Genomic DNA, 23,458 nt, shown 5'->3' with positions numbered 1-23,458 from the left:
ACGTGGTTGGCCACATGAAAATATGAAATGCTTAGAAAGCTGTAGTGGGAGGCAGAATAAACTCTCTCTCTCCACTTCTGAGACTCACATACACAAAGGTATGTGCCTAGCCTAGCTGGCACAGGCATGTGAGTTAACAGCGGGAACCCATGAAGTCCATTTGAAAGTCATTACAGTTCAGAATAAAATTCATGATTCCTACTGTCATTTTCCTTTTCTTTCCTTTCCTCCCTCCCTCCTTTCCTTCCTTCCTTCCTTTCTCCCTCTCTCCCTCCCTCTCCCCTTCCCGCCCCCCCCCCCACCCCTTTCTTTCTTTTCTTGGCAGTAGAACAGTTCCAGCCAGTGTGAGCAACACTTCCACAAAGTTCTACCTGAGGACATTTGGGGGCAGTTTCTACTTCTCTCATTGGAACCAATTTTTGTGTCAGTTCCTTCCATTTGTTCTTTCAGGCTTCCCTTTCCTACTAGTGACACCTAGTGGTAGCCCTGGCAGGAGTTCTGTTCCCAGTCACCAAAAACAGCTTTCCCTCTGTGATGTTGCCCCTCAATATCTTTGTCTATAAATAGTTTCAGATGTCCCTTCCCACCTCTGTGAGCCCCCTGCTCTGCTCTTAGCAGCAAGCTGTTTCTAGGCGAGCTTTTCTGAGACCAAACGTTTCCTTCAGAGAGGTTCAAAAACTGCCTTCAGTCCTAAGCCAAAGGCTGTCTTGTGAGCTAGTGAAAACCTTTCTATGTTGCTAGTTTCACTACAGGGAGTCTTGAAGAGTATCAGTTAATCTGGATTTCCTACTCCTTCAAACCAGAAAAGGGTGATAACATTGCCTGTATTCGGCCATTGGGATTATGATCATGAGAAAGTGATGGTGGCTTTATATACCACCTATCTGCTTACAACTCCAAAATGAAAGTCTGAACAGCATTCATTTGTGTGGATGCCTACATAATATTCCCACCTGGATATTACAACAGAAACAGTGGTGTTCATCAAACATCCCATCTACTAGCCCACATTATAGTCAGTCCCAGCCCCACCTATAGTCAGTTGAGGCTGTCACTCCCAGACTGAAGCATAGAAGGACAGATATTAGACCTCATCAGTTGTGTCTTTTTCTGTCACAGTTGACTTTCTAGATGGTAGAGCCTCCATCAGCACCCCCAACTCACCAACCTCTGTCAAGCCATAAAAGACATGTAACTAATGTGAGAAATAAACTTTTGTGGTGTTAAGCCACTGAAATTGTAAGGTTGTTTACAATTGCAACAGCATAGTTTAACCTGATGTCTCATACACAGGTGTCTCCAAGTTTATATGTTCAAAATTGAAATGCTGAACTTCTCCCATAAACCTGTTCTTCCTTTGTCTTCTCCATCTCCATAAGTGACAACACTGTCTATTCACATGCTTAAGGTAGAAACCTAAATGCCATACTTGAGATCTCCCTTTTCTTCACTCGTCCTGTGCAGAACAGTTAACACATCTGACTTGAGACTACTGTCCTTAAAAAGCTCTGCTGGCAAGGTTGGCCCTTAGCTGGCATCTGGGAACTCGGTTGGTAAACATTTCCTACACTGATATAAAAATTTCCCTGAGCAATAAGGGTGACTCACTGTGCCTAAACTGTACAAACAGTATGGTTTATGCTAACCACAGCCTGCTTTCCTTCTGGGAGGTTGGAACTTTGGTATATGCTGGGCAGAGGTGCCTATGTGACCAGCCTCCAATAAGAACCTTGGGTGCTGAGTCTCTAATGGGCTTCCCTGGGCAGAAACATTGCATACATGTTTCTGCATTTTCATTGCTGGAGGAAGGGGGAGCTAGCTGTGTGTGACCCCTCATGAGAGGGAGCATGTATAAGGAAGCCTGCACGTGGATCCTTCCATATTCCACCTGTGTTCTTTTTCCTTTGATCCAGCAGTGTATCCTTACAACATCATTGTAATTGTAATAATCTTAGCATGAGAAGAACTATATCATGAGTCCCATGAGTCCTTTTAGTGAATCCCTGAACATGAGGTGGTTTTAGGGACACCCCTAAAACCACCTGTATCTAATCCAGCACTGAGTTCTGTCAGTTCTATTTCCTAAAATGTATTTCAGATGACTCTGCTTCTTTTCTTATCTGCTGTCATCACTCTGGAAGGTGATTTTATTTGTGTTGGACTTTGAGAGGACCCAATAAATAGCACCTTTCTTTTCTGCCTGAGTTTGGAACCAACTGAGATACAGAAAGTGATCAAAGTGTAAGCTGTATTTATAATAAAAATCTAGATTGGAGTGGGTTAAATGTGCAAGCAAATGGACTTGCTAACAGTCTCCTGAATTAAACTGCTGCTTTCTGCCTTGGAGCTGTCCTCTTGAGAAGACAGGTGAGACTGTACTCCGCAGGCACACAGGTCTGTAGAAACGAGAAGGAAGGGGCTGAGCTGAGCATACCAAAAAAGGAGTGAAGTTTGCAGATTTTAAGAAAAAATTAGAAGGCTTCTTGCTCACTCCTGATTTCTGTCTTCCAGGTGGAACTCCAAGTCTTGGGCATGAAGCAAATGAAACACAAGCTGGCCATAAGTGGGGGGTGGAGAAAGGAGTGTAGTCAGTGAACACCAGGGTAGTCTGCCCTGAGCCTCAAGCAAAACATGGGCCATTAGTACCAAGCCAGGCTTAGCAAATATGCACAGAGCTACGTGGGCCCAGCAAAGGCACAGCCCAGAGAGTCTTAGGTGATGTGGGCCTTAGGGTGCAGACTGCTGCTCCTTGACCTTGAACCATGTTCAGAACATATTTATTCTACCACACTGGGACTCAGCAGAGGTAGGGAGGCCACAAAGACCTCTGAAATCAGGCATAACTAAGGCAAGGACTATATTATAGGAAAAATGTCTTTTGCTACATTGGCCTTTCAGACAATACTGGGTAGAATAATATTTGCTGCAGTTAGAGGCAGTGAAGTTATGCCTCAGGTCCCCTCGCATTTGTGGGCCCTTTCCAAGGTCCTAAGGGACCCTAGTAATGTGTTCACATGGTCGTCCTTTATATCCTTTTAATGTAATTTGGAAACATACAAAATTACAGAAAAGTAATACAGGGAACTCTATCCCCCAAACAGCCATTTGAGAATATGTTGTCCATCTGATGCCCCATCAGCCCCTAATGCTTTAGTGTGTGTTTCCTCCAACAAAAAAAGGGTATTCTTCTACAGAACCACAATACAACCCTCAAAATCAGGAAGTTAACACTGACATATTTCCACTATCTAATCCTCACATCTAGTTCAGAATCAAGTTGGCTTTAGTTGTCATATCTCTTTAGCTTCCTTGGCTGGGGCAGTTCCTCAGTCTCTCCTTAACATTCATGACACTGACATTTATTTTGTGGAATATCTCTCAATTGAGGTTCGTCTGACATTTCCTCATGATTAGATTCAGGTCATGCATTTTTGGCAGGAACATCACAGAAACTGGACTCTGCGCCCCTGTAGGGTTGCCACTCCACTCCCTTCTCGCTCAGCACAAGCTAGACTCGCTCCACCACCATGTTGACGTCTACCCCACTCGTGCTTTCACCCCACTCTGAGCCACTGTGCGTCACCCCACTCCCCCAGCCAGCCAGCATGGGTCTCTACTCTGTCCCACCTGCTGGCTTTAGGACTGAATTGTTCAGGAAGGAAAGAGAAGAGGGAAAAGAATAGTGGTCATATATTTCTGTAAAATGTACAGAAGTGAGATGATTTAAATGGATTAAGGCCTTTGTCTCTTTTCCTTCTGTCACTCAGGCATTTTAGGAATTTGGCTAAGAGGTAGTTGAGTTGGAAATACACGGGTTTAGTAGGATCATTTATATGATTTGCATCCAATTCTGTGTATAGTTATGTTTTTGCTGGCTGTCCTAGTGTAGAAATGGCTTCCAAAGATACTCCCACTGTCCACTGTAATGACTCTCCTCATTTGCAGACATGGAGGTGAGGGCTAGGGTTCTATTAACATGTGAGTATGTGCTGTGATGTCTGGCTCAGAAAGTATGGGAGTGCTGGAGGAAAAACAGAGTTTGAAATGGTAGAGCCAGAAACTGCTCTATGGAAAATTCTGTCATCAGATTTTTTGTAAAATTGTAAGCATAAGATTCTGTTCTCGTGGACATAGTACACATGGGATATGCTCAATAATACAGCATTTAAACTATAAATCCACCATACACCTTTCTTGATGGGAATCATATGAAACAGAATTTATCAGGATTCCTATGAGCACACAAACTGGTACTAGGACTACATGCTGTTTTATGCTTCTTGTCAATTAAAAATGTTTAATGCAAATCAAACCCACAATGAGATATCACCTCACACCTGTCAGAATGGTTATCATCAAAAAGTCTACAAATAGCAAATGTTGGAGAGGGTGTGGAGAAAAGGGAACCCTCTTGCACTGTTGGTGGGAATGTAAATTGGTGCAGCCACTACGGAGAACAGTATGGCGGTTCCTAAGGAAGCTAAAAATAGAATTACCATATGATCTAGCAATTCTACTCCTGGGTATATGTCTGAAGGAAACGAAAACACTAATTTGAAAAGATACATGCATCCCAATGTTCATAGCAGTGTTATTTACAATAGGCAAAATATGGAAGCAACCTAAGTGTCCATCGACAGATGAATGGATAAAGAAGATGTGATACATATATGCAATGGAATATTACTCAGCCATAAAAAAGAATGAAATTCTGCCATTTGCAACAACATGGATGGACCTAGAGAGTATTAGTGAAATAAAACAGAGGAAGACAAATTATTATTATCACTTATATGTGGAATCTAAAAAAATAAAACGAATGAATATAACAAAACAGAAACAGACTCACAAATGTAGAGAAAAAACTAGTGGTTACTAGTGGGGAGATGGAAGGGGAGAGAGCCAAGTTAGGGGTAGGGGATTAAAAAGCACAAACTACTATGTATAAAATAAATAAGCTACAAGAATATATTGTACAGCACAGGGAATACAGCCAATATTTTGTAATAACTTTAAATGGAATATAATCTATAAAAATTTTGAATCACTATGTTGTACACCTGAAACTTATATAATATTGTAAATCAAGTATACTTCAACTAAAAAAGTTTTATTAAAGATTATGCTGTAAGAAAGATTGAGTTATCTTTTTTTTTTAAATAGAAAATATTATCATAAAACGTGAAGCAGGACTTCTCTGGTGGCACAGTGGTTAAGAATCCACCTGCCAATGCAGGGGACACGGGTTCGAGCCCTGGTCCGGGAAGATCCCACATGCCGTGGAGCAGCTAAACCCGTGCACCACAACTACTGAGCCTGCGCTCTAGAGCCCGCGAGCCACAACTACTGAAGCCTGTGCGCCTAGAGCCTGTGCTCTGCAACAAGAGAAGCCACCGCAGTGAGAAGCCCACGCACCGCAACGAAGAGTAGGCCCCACTGCCCGCAACTAGGGAAAGCCCCTGTGCAACGAAGACCCAATGCAGCCAAAAATAAATAATAAATAAATAAATTTATTTTAAAAAACACAAAAAAACCGTGAAACAATGGCTCAAGCGTAGGAAGACAAAAATTGTAGGAAAAAAGTATTATAGCGGTGTGTCTGAATTGATTAACGAATGTTTGCTATTATGTTCATTTTTTAATTTTATATTTTTTGTGATTATTTGCCCATTCTAAATAAATATTCACTTTCATACCTAATTTTTCATTTATTATTTTGTATTCTTTTTCTGAATGAGATCCTGCCCCACCTCCCAACCCCACCCAATTGTGACCTGGATTTACCCTCAGCTGCATTTAATCTACAAGGCAGCTGGCCCTGCGCCTGCTGCAGAGCACCAATGAGTTTCTAACAGGAAATTGTCCATGACAGGCATGAGTAAGGTGCGCTGCTTGGGCCGCTCCAAATTCCATTTTGCATTCTGGTCCAGAGAGGGAAGCATAGAGGGATCCCTTGGATTCCTGTAGGATGTCACATGCTCAGTCACTCTGCACCATGCAGAGTCAAGATGGCTCTGGAGAAAGTATACCTAGAGGCAGATTGCTTAGCCAAAGTCACTGAAAACAGCCACTGAGGCACAGGACTGAAAACATATGCTCCAAGAGAGCTCCATGACGTGATAGAGGCCCTGCTCTATCCAGTAGGAGGGCTCAGAGTGGAAAAGAGATTTTTAATTGGTAAGAGAAAGACTGAGGCCTCCACTTTTGTAAATTTGTAAACTTGCAAGAAGGCAGGAATGATTCAGTTGTCTCTGTCTCAGATAAATGCACAGATGGATCTTCCCCCACCCCAGATTTTTAAACATGATGCCAAATTAATCCCTTATGAAAAGATTTTTCCCAATTGAGTTTACCTTCATGGTTGGACCACCTGCATTGACCAACTGACAGCCAACCTTGGAAGCTGAGACCAAGCTCTTTCCTTCTTTCAGATCCTAAGTCTATACTAGAATCTTTGATGACACCAAGTGCAATACTTGGTTCTGGGAATACCGTTTTGTTTGGCTATTGTTCTCCGGGTGGGGAGTGAGTGGTTTGTTTCCTAACTATGATAGGTAGGTTTAGGGCCATGCTGCAATAATATTCTGCTTCCTATTAACACTTCAAACTCTTTAAAAGAGTGAGACTCTTCATTTGTTCAAATGGGATTTGAACGAATAGAACCAAAGAGGTCCTAAAGAACTGACTTATTCCAGGGCGAGGGAGGCTGCAGCTGCCTCTGCTGAAGGACCCACAGCTCACGGGGCCTCAAGAACACCCCCAGCAGAGACTACACAGAATTGCCAGTCGAGGAGGTCTTTATTTTTTTTCAAACAAGGGCAGGAAATTTTGATATTTGAACTTTAATTCTTTCGATTTTGTTACCTTTGGGCTTTACCTTGCAAGAGGGTTTAATCTCTGAACCTTGATTTCTCCCAAGATATTGGTTTAGAGCACAGATATGGAAAAGGTCTGTTTGTTTGTTTGTTGTTTGTTTTGTTTTAATTGGGCCCCTCTAACCCCAACAGGGGAGACAGTCCAAGAGTGTTAGTCTAACTGAAATCCCTTCACATGAGACCCACAGGGTAGGGGCCCGGGGTTCCTGGCATGGATGGGCTCTGTATAGTGTCAAGGTCTCCACATCACTTGTGAGCAGCATTTTAAGTCTTGAACACAGTGGCTTTCACCCCCTCTTGTTAGGGAATGGATTGGGTTCAAGCCACTTGCTTACAGGATTGATGCCCCAGTATTCCTCACCGTCACTCCACCTGGGGTATCACCTGTGCACATTTCTATTTTCTTTTCTCTTCTTTTTGGCCACACCACACGGCATGTGGGATCTTAGTTCCCTGACCAGGGATTGAACCTGTACCCCCTGCAGTGGAAGTGCAGAGTCTTAGTCACTGGACAGCCGGGGAAGTCCCTCACTTGTGCACATTTCTGACTCTGCTGTCAATGTTTCTGAATCTGGTTTCTTCAGGTTGTAGGGAGCAAGAATACTCCTGCCACATGCTTTTCAAGACACTGCCATTCCTCAGGTCTGGAAAGTCCCAGGCTTTGCATAGTGGAACATACCTTCAGTGCTTCAGTCCCCTCTGCTGTGCCGTGTTCCTTCTGGGAACGCTTGGCTGAGCTTCTGACAGATTAACTTGCTTCTTATGTTGATCTCTTTCTTTCTCTGCCACGTGCAGTGTGCCAAGCTGAGTGCCTTCCTTGCTTCCTTTTACTTTCTCCTATTTTCTAGCCTAGACTATTTTTTTTTTGCTGGGTCTGCACAAATAATGCTCTGTGCAAAACCAAACTGTCCTTTAGTTGGCTGATCCCAACCGGAAATAACTTTCCATCAGATCAACATCTAAGCCAGACCTGTACTTGCTCTACTGTTGTCCAGCCTAGCTTTACTTTTGTTTGTGTTGTCTTGGCTGTGTCTTCTCTAGGGCTCTAACTCAACACATTTCTCTTACCTGTTCCCCTAAGGTGTGGGCATTACCAATATCTATAGCTACAATAACTGTATCACTGTCAAACTCACCCTTAACGCACTGAATATTTTATCCTAATTTTCCTAGTCTTCCCCTCCTTAAATCTGTCCAAATTTCTGTAACCAGTTGTCATATCTGCCTGAGTCTTCATGGAGATGGTTCTACTGGACTGGCCCTGAAGATGGGGTTACAAAGTCCATATATGACTGCTAGAGGCATGAGAGAGAGAGAGAGAGAGTGTGTGTGTGTGTGTGGGTGTTGGAGGTGGGGACAATTCCCAGAGAAAGGGATATTATGAAGAGGGCAGAGGCTTAGAAAAGGTGTCCACTAAGGGAGTCGTTTTGCACATTAACATGCTGAAGACTCGGAGACGTACTGCTGTAAAGACACCTGGTTGGGAAGAGAAGAATAAGTTAGAAGATATTATGAGGACATACTCAGAAAAATTCAGATGTGGGATATCTTGCAAAGCAACTGGCTTGGTCTCCTCAGAAACACAGTATCTTTTAAGGTCGGTGAAGATGTTTTAGAATAAAAGAGATGAAAGAGACATAACATCAAATGTAATTAGATTTTGGTTCAAAAGAAAAGAATCTAGGACTTCCCTGGTGGTGCAGTGGTTAAGAATCCACCTGCCAATGCAGGGGACACAGGTTCGAGCCCTGGTCTGGGAAGATCCTACATGCCGCAGAGCAACTAAGCCCGTGCGCCACAACTACTGAGCCTGTGCTCTAGAGCCCGTGATCCACAACTACTGAGCCCACGTGCCACAACTACTGAAGCCCATGCACCTAGAGCCTGCAGTCTGCAACAAGAGAAGCCACCGCAATGAGAAGCCCGTGCACCGCTACAAAGAGTAGCCCCCACTCGCCGCAACTAGAGAAAGCCTGTGTGCAGCAACGAAGACCCAATGCAGCCAAAAAGAAAATAAATAAAAATAAATAAAATTTTAAAATATATATATAGTTATAAAAAAATCTATTCAAGTATATTGAGGACAAGAGGGAATTTTTGAATCTGGGCTGGATATTAGTTGATATTAGGGAATTATTGTTAATTTTTTGATAATGCTTTTGTGGTTATGCAAGAATGTCTTAGGAGATGCACATTCAAGTATTCAGAGGTGAGGTGTAATGATATCATGATGTCTGCAACTAATTTTCAAGTTATTCAAAATCAACAACAAAAAATATGGATGAAAGCAAAGATGGCAAAATGTTAGCAACTGTTGAATCTCAGTGATGAATATGTGGGTGTTCTTTTGTATTATTCTTCAAGTTTTCTGTATATTTTATAATAAGTAAAAAAAAAAAAAAAGAGGGAAACCTATTTAACCTAGTGTTCCAAACATTTAACTATGAAACTCTTTTTTTCTTTAGAATATATTAATATGGAAGCATCTGCTGCTTCACAAAGTATACTTGGACATGCTGGCCTAGGGCAGGCTCTCAGTGGCTACCTTTTAAAAATATACTGTAATGATAAATGCTCAGTAAAGAGTAAAAATCTTAAATAAAAATTCAAAATATACTTAAAAAATTTTATCCAGCTGGCTGAGGAAATGTTCACCATATCATTTACAATGGGACCATTCTAATGCTCTTAACAGTGGTGTGACTTTATTGGCCAGAGGAATGAAGGTCACAGCTTGCATTGTGATTCTTGAATGTCCAGTATGTGTTACCCAAATCCTTTCTCTTAGTATAACCTCATGGATGATGGTACAGGCTGAATTTTCAATCATCTATATCCTTCTGTGCTTAAAGAATTAGATGAAGTGATAGATCATTTAGAGCACTTTAAGGAAGAGAAACAAATTTGCAAGCATAATTGACGATTCTTACTAGGGACGAAGTTATGAGACCTCATAGTTTTGTGTGTGTGGGTGGGGGGGGATCTTCCCGGAACAGGGCTCGAACCCGTGTCCCTTGCATTGGCAGGTGGATTCTTAACCACTGAGCCACCAGGGAAGCCCCTATTATTTATTTATTTATTTTTGGCTGCGTTGGGTCTTCGTTGCTGTGTGCGGGCTTTCTCTAGTTGCGGCGAGCGGGGGCTACTCTTCGTTGCGGTGAGCGGGCTTCTCATTGCAGTGGCTTCTCTTGCAGAGCACAGGCTCTAGACATGTGGGCTTCGGTAGTTGTGGCATGTGGACTCAGTAGTTGTGGCTCACAGGCTTAGTTGCTCCGCGGCATGTGGGATCTTCTTGGACCAGGGATTGAACCCATGTCCCCTGCACTGGCAGATGGATTCTTAACCACTGTGCCATGATGGAAGTCCCCTCATAGTTTCTTGTGACGGCTGATTTTATGTCAACTTGACTGGGCCATGGGCTGCCCAGATGTCTGGTTAAACATTATTCCTGCCTGTGCCTGTGTGGGTGTTTCTGGATGAGATTAGCATTTGAATTTGTAAATTGAGTAAAGCAGATTGTCTTCCCTAATGTGGGTGGGCATCATGCAGTCCACTGAGGGCCTGAATAGAACAAAACAGTGGAGGAAGGGAGAATTCGGAGAATTCACTCTGTCTGCCTGAGTGCTCAGCTGGGACGTCCGTCTTCTACTCTTGATCTTGAACTACACCACCAACTCCCCTGGGTCTCCAACCTGCAGACAGAAGATTGTAGGACTTCTCAGCTTCTGTAATCACTTGGGCCAGCCAGTTACTTATAATGAATCAATCTCCCTCTCTCTCTCTTTCTCTTTCTCTCTCTGTCTCTCTGTCTCTCTCTCTCTCTCTATATATATATATGTACTGTTTCTCTGGAGAACCCGGAAGAATGCATTCCTTATATCCATTTGGATGCCTTTAGAGAAAACAGCAATTCAAACTGATAAAACAAAAAGGAAATTTATTATTTCACATAACAAGATCTGAGGTTGGATGGCTCAAACTTTGGTTAATTCAGGTGCTCAGCTACATCATCAAAGACTTGGGTTTTTTACCTTTCCACTATTCTAGGATTAAGGTGTTGGCCTTCTCTTAGGGTTATCTTCCCTCTCTGGTTGCAAGATGGCTGTTAGAGCTTTAGGTCAAATCCATAAACTATGATATCCAGAGAAAGAGGAGGAATTGCCTCTACTGGTATCTACTGTTTAAGGTTACAAAACCTTTTCCAGTAGCCTCCAGAAGGTCTTACCTCTAGTTTCATTGCCCCAAACCAGTCAACTAGCAGGAGGAATGGTATTACCATGGTTGTCTTAGATATATATCCCAGAGTGGGGGATAGGGTTATCTTCCTTGGTGGATGGAGTGGCAGTTTTAAAATATGACTGCAAATTCTTTGACACCTCTTCCCTAAGAGGGTAGGGTTTATGTGCTCTGCCTTTGAATCTGGACAGGTTTGGAACTGCTTCCACCAGTAGAAACAGAGGATATGCTTCTGTGAGACTTTTGAGGCAAGGCCATACAGAGCCATGTGGCTTGTTCACTAGAACACTTGCTCTTGGAAACTTGAGCTGCCTTAGGAGAAGTTTGACTACTCTATGGCTGTCATGCAGTGAGAAAGCCAAAGCCACATGGAGGGCGATATGTAGGCACTTTGGTTGATGTTCTTGTTGAGTCCAGCTTTGAATATCCCAGCCAAGGCATCAGACATATGAGTAAAGAAGAAGCTCCCAGGTGATTTCTAGCCCTCTGAACACAATCAGGATTCTTCTAGCAAGGCAAGAAAATAAGAAATGTTAATGTGGACAACCAGAGGGCCTGCCACAATTTGGATGCCTGCTTCTGTATTGATGTCCATGGACATGAGGTTTCTCTAACACACTCAACTTTTAGATTAAAATTAAAAAAAAAAAAGTATTTCCTGAGGTTAAGGACTTCCTTTGGGGACAATAAAAGATGTATCTCATAGGTATGATTTGGCTCAGACATCTTGGACCTCTGAGCAGTTTCATATTCTAGACCTGGCTCCACCTAAATTCACACCAAGCTCCCCTGGAAACACAGAGGGCCTCTGGAACTGATGAGCAAGACCATCTCCTAGTCTAATTTAGTACAACCTCAAAATATTAGTTGAGGTAAAGACTAATCTACTGTAATAAACAGACTCCGAAAGTTCACGGCTTAAAGAAGACAGAAATTTATTTCTCTCACATAATCTTCTAAACAGTTTAGGCTGTCTGTGCTCCCATAAGATCCTGAAGGAACCTCTAGGATGTTGTCCTCATTTGCATGGCTGAACCTGATCATTGTCACATAATGTGACTGTCACATCGTGTCTTCCAGCCAATAGGAAGGGGAAAGAGAGCTCGGAGGAGCCCAAGCCCTGTGTCTTAAGGCCCAAGTCTGGAAGCCACACATGTCACGTTTGCTCACATTCCATCGCTGAGAACAGGTCACATAGCTGTAACTAGCTGCAAGAGAGATTGGGGAATACAGTCTGTGGCAGGGCAGCCGCATAAGAAGGGGAGAATGAATTCTGGTGAACTGTCTCCTCCATTCCCAGCAAGTGAGTTCTTTATTTGGATTGTTTGGAGGCTGAAATGATGAAACTCTCTGACATAATTAGGTACTGTTTTTCTAAAATGCATTTCACCCTTCTGGTAGCCATTTTTATCCAACATCCCCCCTCTCCCACCACTGTCCCCGACTTGTGTATGTCTAGGCTGTGTCTCTAACAGACATGTAAGTCTGTAAAGCAAGACCTGTATCTGAGGCTCAGCTAAACTTCTTGGCTATTACCTGTTCAGATGATGAAAAAAAAACCCAAAACGAACAAACAAAAAACCCCACAGCTCTGTCACTTACGAGCTGTTTGATCCTGGGCAAGTTATCCGTAGACCCAATTTCCTTATCTATAAACTGAAGGTGGTTATGATATATTCCTTTTAGTCGTTATGAGGATTAAATGAATTAATGCTTGTAAAGTGCCAAACTTCATAGAAATTATTTAATAAATTTTAGCTGTTATTATTGTTGTGGTTCCCATTATTTATCTCATGGGTATTTTGTAAGGCAGATAATAGTACCTTGCTTAATGAAACGATACCCAGAACTGCCAGGGTTTGGCCATAGAAGGAGATTTCACTGTGTGGAAATGGGATTAGAGTTGGGGCTCTAACTCTATCCCCTGAGCTTGGGGTTCTCTCATTTCAAGTTAGCATGAGGCCTCATCACATTACATGGTAAGCAGTTAAATCTCCCAATTTGACATGTGGTTGGAGACTAGAACCCAGGTTTCTGATATCTGGGTCTTTTGACTCCCATTTTTAATGCATCCAACACCACTTCACTACTCCAGCCATGATTTAGTTATCTGTTGCTGCGAAACAAACCACCCTAACACTTAATGGCTATGGTTGTTATTCCTCACAAGTCTGTGGGTTAGCATGGTAGTTCTTCCTTTGGTTTCCCCTGGGCTCACTCATGTGGGTGCATTTAGCTGGAGGGTCATCTGGGAACTGCGCCCAGATAGAATGGCTGAGTAGCTGGGCCTCTGCTTGGCTTTTTCATGGCATGGTCATCTCAGGGCAGCTTTTCTGAGAGGGCAGTTCCTATGCATAAATGCTTATCAAGACCCTGCTTGTGAGGGACTTCCCTGGTGGCACAGTGGTTAAGAATCCACCTGCCAATGCAGGGGAAATGGGTTCGATCCCTGGTCCAGGAAGATCCCACATGCCGCAGAGCAGCTAAGCCCGTGTGCCACAACTACTGAGCCTGCGCTCTGGAGCCCACGAGCCACAAACTACTGATACTGATGCCCGAGCGCTCTAGGGCCCGTGCTCCGCAACAAGAGAAGCCACTGCAATGAGAAGCCCGCGTACCGCAACGGAGAGTAGCCCCTGCTCGCCACAACTAGAGAAAGCCCGCGCGCAGCAACGAAGACCCAGCGCAGCCAAAAAAAACCCCCAAAACCAAAAAACCCTGCTTGTGAAAGATCTGCTGATGTCCATTGCCAAAGCAAGTCACATGGCCAAACCCAGACTCTGTGGGAAAAGATTACACAAGGGATGGATATCAAGAAGAGTGATTCACTGGGGGCCATCATATAGTAGTCTATCCCAGCACATTTTAGGGTTGTTACTTCCAGATCTGGCCATAGAAAATACAGTAATGGTTGGCCTAAGTTCCCACCCCAAAACCTAAACTTTAAATGTAATATATGTCTATGATAAGTGACATTGTACTTTGCACATGATAGATCTTTAATAAATAAATATTGAAATAAATGAATTAATAAGTCAATAATATTACCAATGGTAAGAATTTGCAAATAATGTCAAATAACAGTAATAATTACAGGTTGAAATTTCTCAACAAAGTCTTTACCACAAAAATTATAGTTCTTCATAGAGTATAAATTTTTAAAAATGAATAGTTACATCTTTGATTTTCTTCCATCTGCCCCAATAAGCCCAATACAGTCCCTCAATACCTACTGGCTGATGGACTAAATAAAATTACACTTGGATTGTTCCTATTTTTTTGATAAAGAACATGCAGTAAGCTAAAATGAGACACTTTTTCTTGCCAAACTTCTTCAATTAGAGGCTGTTTGCTGCTATAAATAACAGAAAATCCAGTTTAACCGCCTTAAGCAGTGAGAAAATATATCAGCTTATTTAACAGGACATCCAGTAGGTCGGCCTCAGTGGTGTTTAATGTTACAGCTCAGTGAGGTCATTAAGGATCTTAGTTCTTTTCATCTCTCCAGCGTGCTGTATCCAGTGTTGGCTTCATCTTGTGGCTGGTGCCCCTCATGGTGAGAGGTGGGCTGCCAGCAGCCAGCAGCACTACATGCTCCCTCATTTACCTTCGGTGTGAGAGAGATGGAGAGAGCATGCTGGCTCCCATGGCTCTCTCAGAAGAGTTAAGGACTTCCTTCCTAGATGCCCCAATAACCCTACCCCCAATCTCATTGGTTTTAACTGGATCACATGACCATTTCTGAGTGGGACATGGTGGTAAGGGGGGTGGAATTACTTTGATGTGCTTAGACTAATTAAAGCCCAGTCTTAGAGTGGGAGAGGGGTCAGCTTCCCTCTAAGCATTTGACTGTTCATAAGAGACATAGATAACCTAATAATGAAACCATGTACAAGCCCCTGTGTCCTTGTCTTTTGGAGTAAAATGCTGACTCAAGAGTTAATGATGTCGCCTGCCCATGCAGGGGACACAGGTTCGAGCCCTGGTCCAGGGAGATCCCACATGCCATGGTACAGCTAAGCCCGTGTGCCACAACTACTGAGCCTACACTCTAGAGCCCGGGAATCACAACTACTGAGCCCAAGTGCCACAACTACTGAAGCCCATGTGCCTAGAGCCCATGCTCTGCAACAAGAGAAGCCACTGCAATGAGAAGCCCACACACTGCAACAAAGAGTAACCCCCACTCGCCACAACTAGAGAAAGCCTGCATGCAGCAACGAAGACCCAACGCAACCAAAATAAGTAAATAAATATATATATTTTTTTAATTTAAAAAAAAGAGTTAATGATTGGGAAATGTGAAGATGTGGAAACAAAGAATAGCTGGTTGGGGAACTAGTAACAATTTAGACTATAATTCTGTCACATTGCAGAATCACCAAACTCCCAATTCCCTGAAAGATATAGATAAAGGCCTGACACACATTCCTAAGTTGTTTTTACAGGCAGGAGATCCCCTCCAGATGAAAAGCGCTGACCACAAGAACATGGACCCTAGACTGGTTGAAACCAGAAGGTTGATGATGCTTAAAATTTCACCTTGATGCCAACCAATCCGAGAATTGTCCATGAGCTGATCATGCCCTGCTCCTTGAACACTATAAAACACCTCACTATCCTCTCCAGGGTGGGCATGGTCCTTGAGGTGCTAGCCTGCTGTGTTCCCTCTTTGCCTGGCAAAGAAATAAAGCTACTCCTTCTCTTTCCTCCACACTCCGTCTCCATATTTCTATTCGACATCGGTGCACAGAGAGCCAAGATTTTGGCAGCAATAAGAACCTGAGAACTGCTAGAAAAGAGAAAGTGGATTCAAGGAGGGTAGTTGACAATTATTGTGAGCATTCTACCTTCTGTAAGGCCTAACTTCCCTATTACTATGTAGCACCATTGAGTACATAAATCTTTCATAGATTCTCCAATATCCCTTCCTTCGTTTCATGTGATATTACTCAGCTGGATTTTATTCCTCATAGCCCAGTGTTAGAGAATAACAGTAGCTATCATATATTGAATACTAGGGTGAATCTGAAGAGACAAGCTGACAGGACCCCCCTCCCCAGCAATCAAGTATTTTACATACATGAATCCTATGAAGCCAAGGTAATAGAAACCTCATTTTATTGATGAGAAAACCAAGACTCAAAAAGATTCGGCAAACAGCGTAAAGTCACACAGCCACTAAGTTGTAGAGATGAAACAAGTCCAAGTCTTCAGGCTCCATAGACTCTGCTCTTTTCATTATATTACACTGCCTCTCAACTCAGCAAAACATGTTTAATTTAATTAGACTATTCATTTGTATTAGTATTTTTTTAATGTTTTCCCTTTGATCGAGTCAGAACATTTCAGGAATGGGAGAGAAACTGCTCAAATTTTCTACTTCCTTTCGTGTTTCCTAGGAAGTGGCTTAGAAAAAAATATTTTAAATCTATCTCCTCTTCCACAAATGAGCTAGACTATTCTATTTTTAGTAAATGATTTATAGCTAGTTGTGGTTTAATTACACTCCTGGCTGTTTTCTACGTACCTTCTCCTTCAAATTATGTAATAGGTCATGTTTACTTATTTTAGCTGTATGTTACTGTGTGGCTAGTTCTTTTTTAAAAATACAGAATTATTTGAATTTAGTCTTTTAAGTTCTGGTGGTGACATTTGCATTGTTGTCTATGTGAATAGTGCTCTCTGGAGTCCTGAAGTCCAGACCTGTTTGCAGCAGCTTAGTTAAAATCTAACTCCAAGGGGAATGTACAGTGGGTGAGGGGATGTTATTTGCTTCCTCCCAAACTCCAAGTATGTGGTCTTGATGGTCCTCTAGTCATTTCCTGTTTGGGTGATACCTAGAAAAGAGATCAAGTTCAGGGTCACCCGCTCATTTCCCTTTGCTGTGCAGTTTGAGTGGTATGTCCTACTCTAGGAAGAGTCTAAATTTAGAATAACCTTTGGGGGCTTCCTTGATTGGGACAGAGCTGAAATTCTGAGTTGTCTATAGCAATATAGATTCCTAGGCTCAGTGGTCATGATTCTGAGGTGGTGCTTTAAGTTTCTTAACTTAGAAATGCCACCAGGGATGGGAACGAAGTCACCTAGATCTGTCTTCAAGTTTCAGGTATAGTTAAAATTAGAGAAAGTTTCTTAGTTATAGAAGAGAAGCATTTTAGTATGAAGTGGGCTTAACCAAGTCTTCCACAAAATCTAGGGAAATGTAGTTTAATTGTATTTTCAATTAACTACTTGAATTGGAATTCTGTATTTTTGATCCAGGTGGAAATTTCTCATAATTTCTAGATGGCAATCAGCTGAAAATCTTTAATAGATTTAAAAAATCAATCTTTTTAACAATTTTGCAATTGTGTAAAAGTTTAGTCTGGCCTCCCAATAAGCATTTCCCCTTCTTTCTTTCCTAAAAGAAAGAATGAGATTTTTCACCCCTTCTCTATGCAACTTATATCTTCAGTTCCAGGTCCAAGTCAGTCATGGTGGCCCCATTTCCCTTGCAATGATATGTCTAGATATGGACTGGCCAATGAACCGTGTGGGAAAGTCTATCCAGGACATCCAAGAAATGTTTCTTCATTCTTATAAAGAGTGAAAAGAAGAGAGAGTCTCCTTCTGCACATTGTCATGTTTGAATGTGATGCTTGGAACTGCAGCAGCCATTTTGTGACCTCAAGGGAAACTGGCTTTAATGTCAAGCCCACCAGCTCAGGATGGCAGAATAGAAAGACGAAAAGGATTTAGGTCCTTGGTTATGAAGTTATGAAGCTACTCAATTAACCAATCCTGGAGCAGCCCTACCACTGGACTTCTTGTTATGCGAGATAATAAATTTAAGCCAGCTGTATCTGTTTTTCTGTTAGTGTGTTCTCAACTGCAGAAAACAGAAAATCTGACTCAATTGGCTTAAATTACCTTGTTGAGAGCATTCTAAGTGATAAAACATTATAGGTCATATTTTAAGGTTCTGAGCTTCTTCCTTGATCCCTGCCTCTAGGTATTCCCCCCTTCCAATTAGTTGATCCTTCACACCATCATTGGAATGACTTTGCAGAATTCAAATCTGATCATATTGCAACTCTGGTTAAATCTTTCAAAGGCTATCTTTGGCTTTCTTGGTGTGGCAAACAGACTTTTCTTCACTGGGTCTGGGCTGGATCTCTGTGGCCGCATATCCCATCAGGTCAGACCCCACAGGCACCCTAATGCTAGATATTTCAACTATTGCCATTCCTTGACCATGCTATGTTCTCTCTCACTTATGCTTTACAAATGCTAGTCCCAACTGCATAGAATACCTTCTCCTATCTGATGGGTCACCCCCACCATCCCCCAGGCTCCCAAGGTTGTTAGATGTTCTTCTTCAGTGTCCTGACACCCCGACTGGAACCCCTGTTAAAGCACATCTGACTGTTTTTGTGCTGTACTTGTCAGATTGTCTCCTACATATGATTATAAGGTCTTTGAGGGAAAATGTGTCATATTCATTTTAGCATCTCCAGTGCCTAGCACATTGCTTGGCACAAAATAAGTGAGTAATAAATGTTTATTAATGAATAAAAATAATGCTATAACCCAGATTTATGTTCATGAAGACAATTGTGTTCTTTTCTCTTTAGGTGGCTTATTCTTGGTATATTGCATGCTATACCTTCCTCAGCAGGGTAGGGAGGATGAAAGAGGAAGGAAAACCTCTAACTATATAACATTTTTGGACAAGATTTTGGAGGAAGGTAAGCCAAGTTTAATGAAGATTTCTTTTTGTAAATCTTTTATCCATTCTATCTATGCCTGATTCATATGATGAATTAATCAACAAATGTGTGTTGTATGCCTACTATGTATCAAACATTGTTTAAGAGTTTGGGATTCATCAATGAACAAAACAAGGAAGTCCTCAGAGAGCATTGGCTTCACAAGTGAACTTTACCAGTCATTTCCCCTTTCTGGATCTTAGTCCTGCGTTTGTGCATGAACAGGAAACACTGTAATGGAAAGCTTGCAGATTCTCAGATGAAACATTGGTAAACACATGGATATTTGTTCATAAGCGCCGCCACTTCTCTCTAGAACCAAGGACAGTTAGGAGGAGGAGGTCGCTGACTAAATCTGCTCCTTGACCTTGTTCTCAGCAATCCACACCAATAGGCATTGCCCTTGTTTGTAAAAAAGAGAGTTTTATATATCCATGCAGCGTTGGGAGGTTGCAGCTTTCCTCCTAGCTGCGAATATCCCTAAGGCTCCACCTGGGACAGTGAGCCTCACCCCTATGCACCACCCAGGTGCTTCCCTTCTCCAGTCTGCTGGGGATTCTGTGCTTAGAGGCTCCACCTGTGCACAGCTTCGCAGCTGTAGAGGCTGCTCTGGGCACAGGAACAATTTCCTACAGAAACTGGGCATATTTGAAAGGTTGGAAGGGAAGCTTTTGTGTCTCCCTCCTACAATTCCAGCTTCTCCTTAAGTGGAAGCTAGACCAGAAATAAAGTCCACACTGATTTTCTTCTGAGAAAACACATTACCATGTTAAAAAAAAAAAAGTCCTAATTGCTCTGGGGGAAATGTTTTTATTTTACAAATACTCTGTGGCTCTGAAGTGACAGCAAGATTACATTTCTGACAGTATCACTGGTACAATTTCCAGGCTCCTCAGGGAGAGCAATGTGAGGATATTCCTTCCGGAAAGAGAGGCACATTCTCTGGTCCCCCAGCTACAGTTAAACAACGACCCTAAATAAGTAAAAACAGATGATAACACAGCAAATAATGAAAGCTTGGCAATTTAACTAAAGCAAATGGTCTTAGCCAGAACGCTATGGGAGTGAAAAAGAACTACAAAAATAACTCTGTAACTTTGCTTTTACAAACAAATGGCTCACTCTCTGTCTCCAGATGGGGAAATGTGAGAACTGGAAAGGAGAAAAGAACCTGGAAGAGTGTAGAAAAATGTAAACATTAGAAAGAAATGTAATAGGGGAGTGGAGGACGGGGACAGCTTCAGTGTAGCGCTCTTGGAGACCGTCCTGACGGTTGTGATCTAGATAGAGCCCGGCCGGCCTCGTGTTCCGTGGAGGCGGTGCCGCAGCGACAGATGACCTGTCTCTGGCCATCGAACACCTAGAAGACGCTTTCGCAGGAGCAGGGCAGCGACCGGGGACGCGGCGGGGGTGGGCGCAAGTAACCCTCCTCCGGCTGCTCCCGCCGAGCGTGGTGATAATGTGGGTGGGGCCAGCGGTGGCGGTGGAGCGCCTGGTGGCCCCGGGCGCCCTCGTCGTCCTCCGCGACTCCCTCCCGCGGGCAGCACACTGCACCCAGGCGCCTCCGCCAGCGCCGCCGGAGTTGACAGTCGCCCGCCTGGAAGAACAGGTAGACGAAGGGATTGAGAGCGCTGTTGGCCACCCCCAGGAGGCGCAGCGCCACCGCTAGGTCGTCGGCCTCCCAGTCTCCCACCGACCCAGACGACCACGTGGCCGCCAGCCGGGCAGCGAAGTAGGGCAGCTCGCACCCCACGAACAGCAGCGCCAGCACCAGGCTCATCTTCAGGCTCTGGACCTTGGCGCGGGGCAGCGCGTTGGGCGCGGGGGCTTGGCCGGGACTGGCCGACCTGGGCGCCGCGGCCGATGGGGCCTGGGGCGGGCGCTGCCGCCAGGCGCAGAGCAGGCGGCTGCCAGCGATGCCCATGACCGCGACCGGCGCCACGAAGCCCGCGACGGCCTCATAGAGCGCGTAGACCATCAGGTGCCAGCGCGGTAGCGGCGCGAAGATGTCGCGGCAGCGACGCTCCCCGGGCCAGGCGCGGGCGGCCTGAGGCGCGGCGGGCGGCTGCGAGGGGGCGCCCCCGCGCACCACGAAGGCCGGGGGCAGCGCCAGCAGCAGCGCCAGCAGCCAGCCCAGGGCGGCGAGGGCGCGCGCGGGCAGCGGCGGGCCCTGTGGACGGCGCACGGCGCGCTGGCGTTCGAGGGCAATGAGCGCCACGAGGTGGGCCGACGCGCTGTGGCCGGATGCCCGTAGCAGATGCACGAAGCGGCACGCCAGGTCGCTCGCGGCCCGGCGCGGCTCGCCCAGCAGCTCCCAGGCCAGCTGCGACAGCGCGGTGCCCCCGCACGCATACAGGTCGGCCAAGGCCAGCTGCACCAGCAGGAAGTCCATCTTGCGACGCTTGGGACCTGCCCAGGGCCCGCCGCCCCCGCACAGGCGGCACAGCACCGTAGCGTTGCCGGCCACCGTCACCACCAGGATGACCCCCAGGAAGACCAGGCGGACGCGGCGGCTGGGCGGCCCGGACGGCGGCGTTGGCGGCGGCCCCGGGACTGGGGCTCCCTGTCCGGAAGTCAGGTTGAGACCCCAGCCCAGCGAGATGGGTACGGAGAGGTTGGGCGCCGGCGCCGGAGTTGAGGGGCTGAAGGGATCCTCCATCCTTAGCCTGGAGGAAGAGGAGGTACCGAACAGGGCAGGCAGGGCGCGGGAAACCAAGGTGGAGGCGAGACTCCGCTGGGCGCGATGCCGGGTCTTACGAGTTCCCAAAGTTAGTTGAAAACGCACACGCACGGAGAGGGAGATGGATGCAGGTAGCTTTGCGCTTAGTTGTTTTTATAGGTTGGCCTCGTCATTTGTCACTCAAATGGGGGGTGTACGCTCGAGGAACACACATGATTCCTCTTCTCCACCTTCCTCTCCGCGTCTCCCCTCCCAATCCGGGTAGATCCCCTTCCAGTCTCTGCCGCAGCCCCCATGCTGCCCTCGCGGGAGCCGCGAACCGCTGGGCTCTAGAAACCTCTCCCGTTGGGTGTTTACATACAGCACAGCCAGACAGAAGGTCGCTTTGCCTGGCCATCGTTAACCCGGGACCAGCACACTGGAGAGGAAAGTCCTGACTGAGACTATACCCCTCAAAATGGTTTCAGATTGCCAGTAGGAAAAAAAAAAAAAAAAAAAAAGGCACTAGTTTTGATTAAAAAACAAAAGAGAAAGATTTGAAATGCCATGGTTCTGCACTAGCTTGAGAAAAACAGGAACCGAAGAAACCTAACAGCGTTTTGAGCAAAGAGGATCCCAACAGATAAATCTTCCTCTGGCCAACGAGAGTATTTTACTTGGAGAGAACTAACGTCAAAGGTGTTGCGTGGCAATTAGGAGCAGCAGTGGTTTGCAGATTGTTTCAAATACTCCTCATTACTAGAAACAGCAGATCACAGCTGCTCTCCGTGATATAAAATTCATTTCATTAGTCTGAAGAGGGCATTAATAGGTTTTATGCAAATGGGTAGTACATTTATTGCTTTTCTCCTAATATTTTCACTCAGTGACAGATGTATCATCACGGCTCTTCATTCTCTTGATTCTTTTTTCTAGCAGATGGGAGGTTGCTAGGAGGGACTACGCCTCCAATAAGCCTGGAGAAAAGGTGACTAAGAAGATGATAAGGCGGCCAAGTTTTAAAAAAGAAATCCAACTCACAGGAAATGGTTTCGATTAAATGCTATCTCTTTTATTTTAGCCCTATCTCCTCACAAACAAATTTTAGTTTTCCTGTTGGAAGCATCAATTTGGTTTTTTATGCACCCTCCACATTAATTATGGTGAAAGTAGAGTTCCTATGCTTCCTGGTCTGGGCGTCTGCTGGGGTTCCCAGGCTGAGGAAATATTTGGCACTTTAAGATGTGCGGGATAGGAGGGTTTGGTGGGTGCAGCGGACAGTCCTGCCAGGTGGAGTGGGAATCTCATTTCCCAAGCTGTTGCCCTTTGGACAGAGAACTGTGTCATTTTTATTATATCCCCAGTGCCTATCACTGGACCTGACACATGGTAGGTATCAGTAAATATGTTTTTTTTTTTTTTAATTCAGAAAGGATTTTTTTTTTGAAGTTTTTTCAAACTTTATTTAAAATTTTATTTATTTATTTATTTCTGGCTGTGTTGGGTCTCCATTTCTGTGCGAGGGCTTTCTCCAGTTGCGGCAAGCGGGGGCCACTCTTCATCGCGGTGCGCGGGCCTCTCACCATTGTGGCCTCTCTTAGTTGCGGAGCACAGGCTCCAGACGCGCAGGCTCAGCAGTTGTGGCTCACGGGCCCAGCTGCTCCGCAGCATGCGGGATCCTCCCAGACCAGGGCTCGAACCCATGTCCCCTGCATTAGCAGGCAGACTCTCAACCACTGCGCCAGCAGGGAAGCCCAGTAAATATGTTTTGAGTTGATGAATTAATGGATATGTGATGCATTTCAGATAATTTTGAGCAAGTGTTTCTACCTTGATTATAAATCCATCAACCTAAGAGAAAAATGCCTGTTATACCTGTGCCAGTATCATCCAGAAGAGCTCAAGGAAGCTCTGGGGAGATGTAGGAATAGCCATTC

At 44.5% G+C, this 23,458-nt stretch overlaps 2 protein-coding genes across 2 annotated transcripts in view; one reads left to right on the top strand and one right to left on the bottom strand.

Moving 5' to 3' along the window:
* Positions 1–23,458, top strand: part of TTC37 (tetratricopeptide repeat domain 37) — a 164,228-nt gene that overhangs the window by 1,440 nt on the left and 139,330 nt on the right. The window contains exon 2 of the mRNA XM_036846124.1: positions 18,728–18,841. The gene's annotated coding sequence lies outside the window, so the exon portion shown is untranslated. The remainder of the gene's footprint in view (positions 1–18,727; positions 18,842–23,458) is intronic.
* On the bottom strand, positions 19,653–21,521 carry GPR150 (G protein-coupled receptor 150). The gene has a single exon (XM_036846131.1). It carries the CDS (start codon positions 21,519–21,521, stop codon positions 20,223–20,225), a length of 1,299 nt encoding a protein of 432 aa, XP_036702026.1. The 3' UTR covers positions 19,653–20,222.

This window comes from Balaenoptera musculus, chromosome 3 (assembly GCF_009873245.2).
Source record: "Balaenoptera musculus isolate JJ_BM4_2016_0621 chromosome 3, mBalMus1.pri.v3, whole genome shotgun sequence".
Taxonomy (NCBI): Eukaryota; Metazoa; Chordata; class Mammalia; order Artiodactyla; family Balaenopteridae; genus Balaenoptera; species Balaenoptera musculus.
This window is presented reverse-complemented; position numbering and strand designations above follow the sequence as displayed.

Excerpts from the sequence above, each read along its gene's own strand:
- GPR150 (XM_036846131.1), bottom strand. The coding sequence starts at position 21,521 with ATGGAGGATCCCTTCAGCCCCTCAACTCCGGCGCCGGCGCCCAACCTC.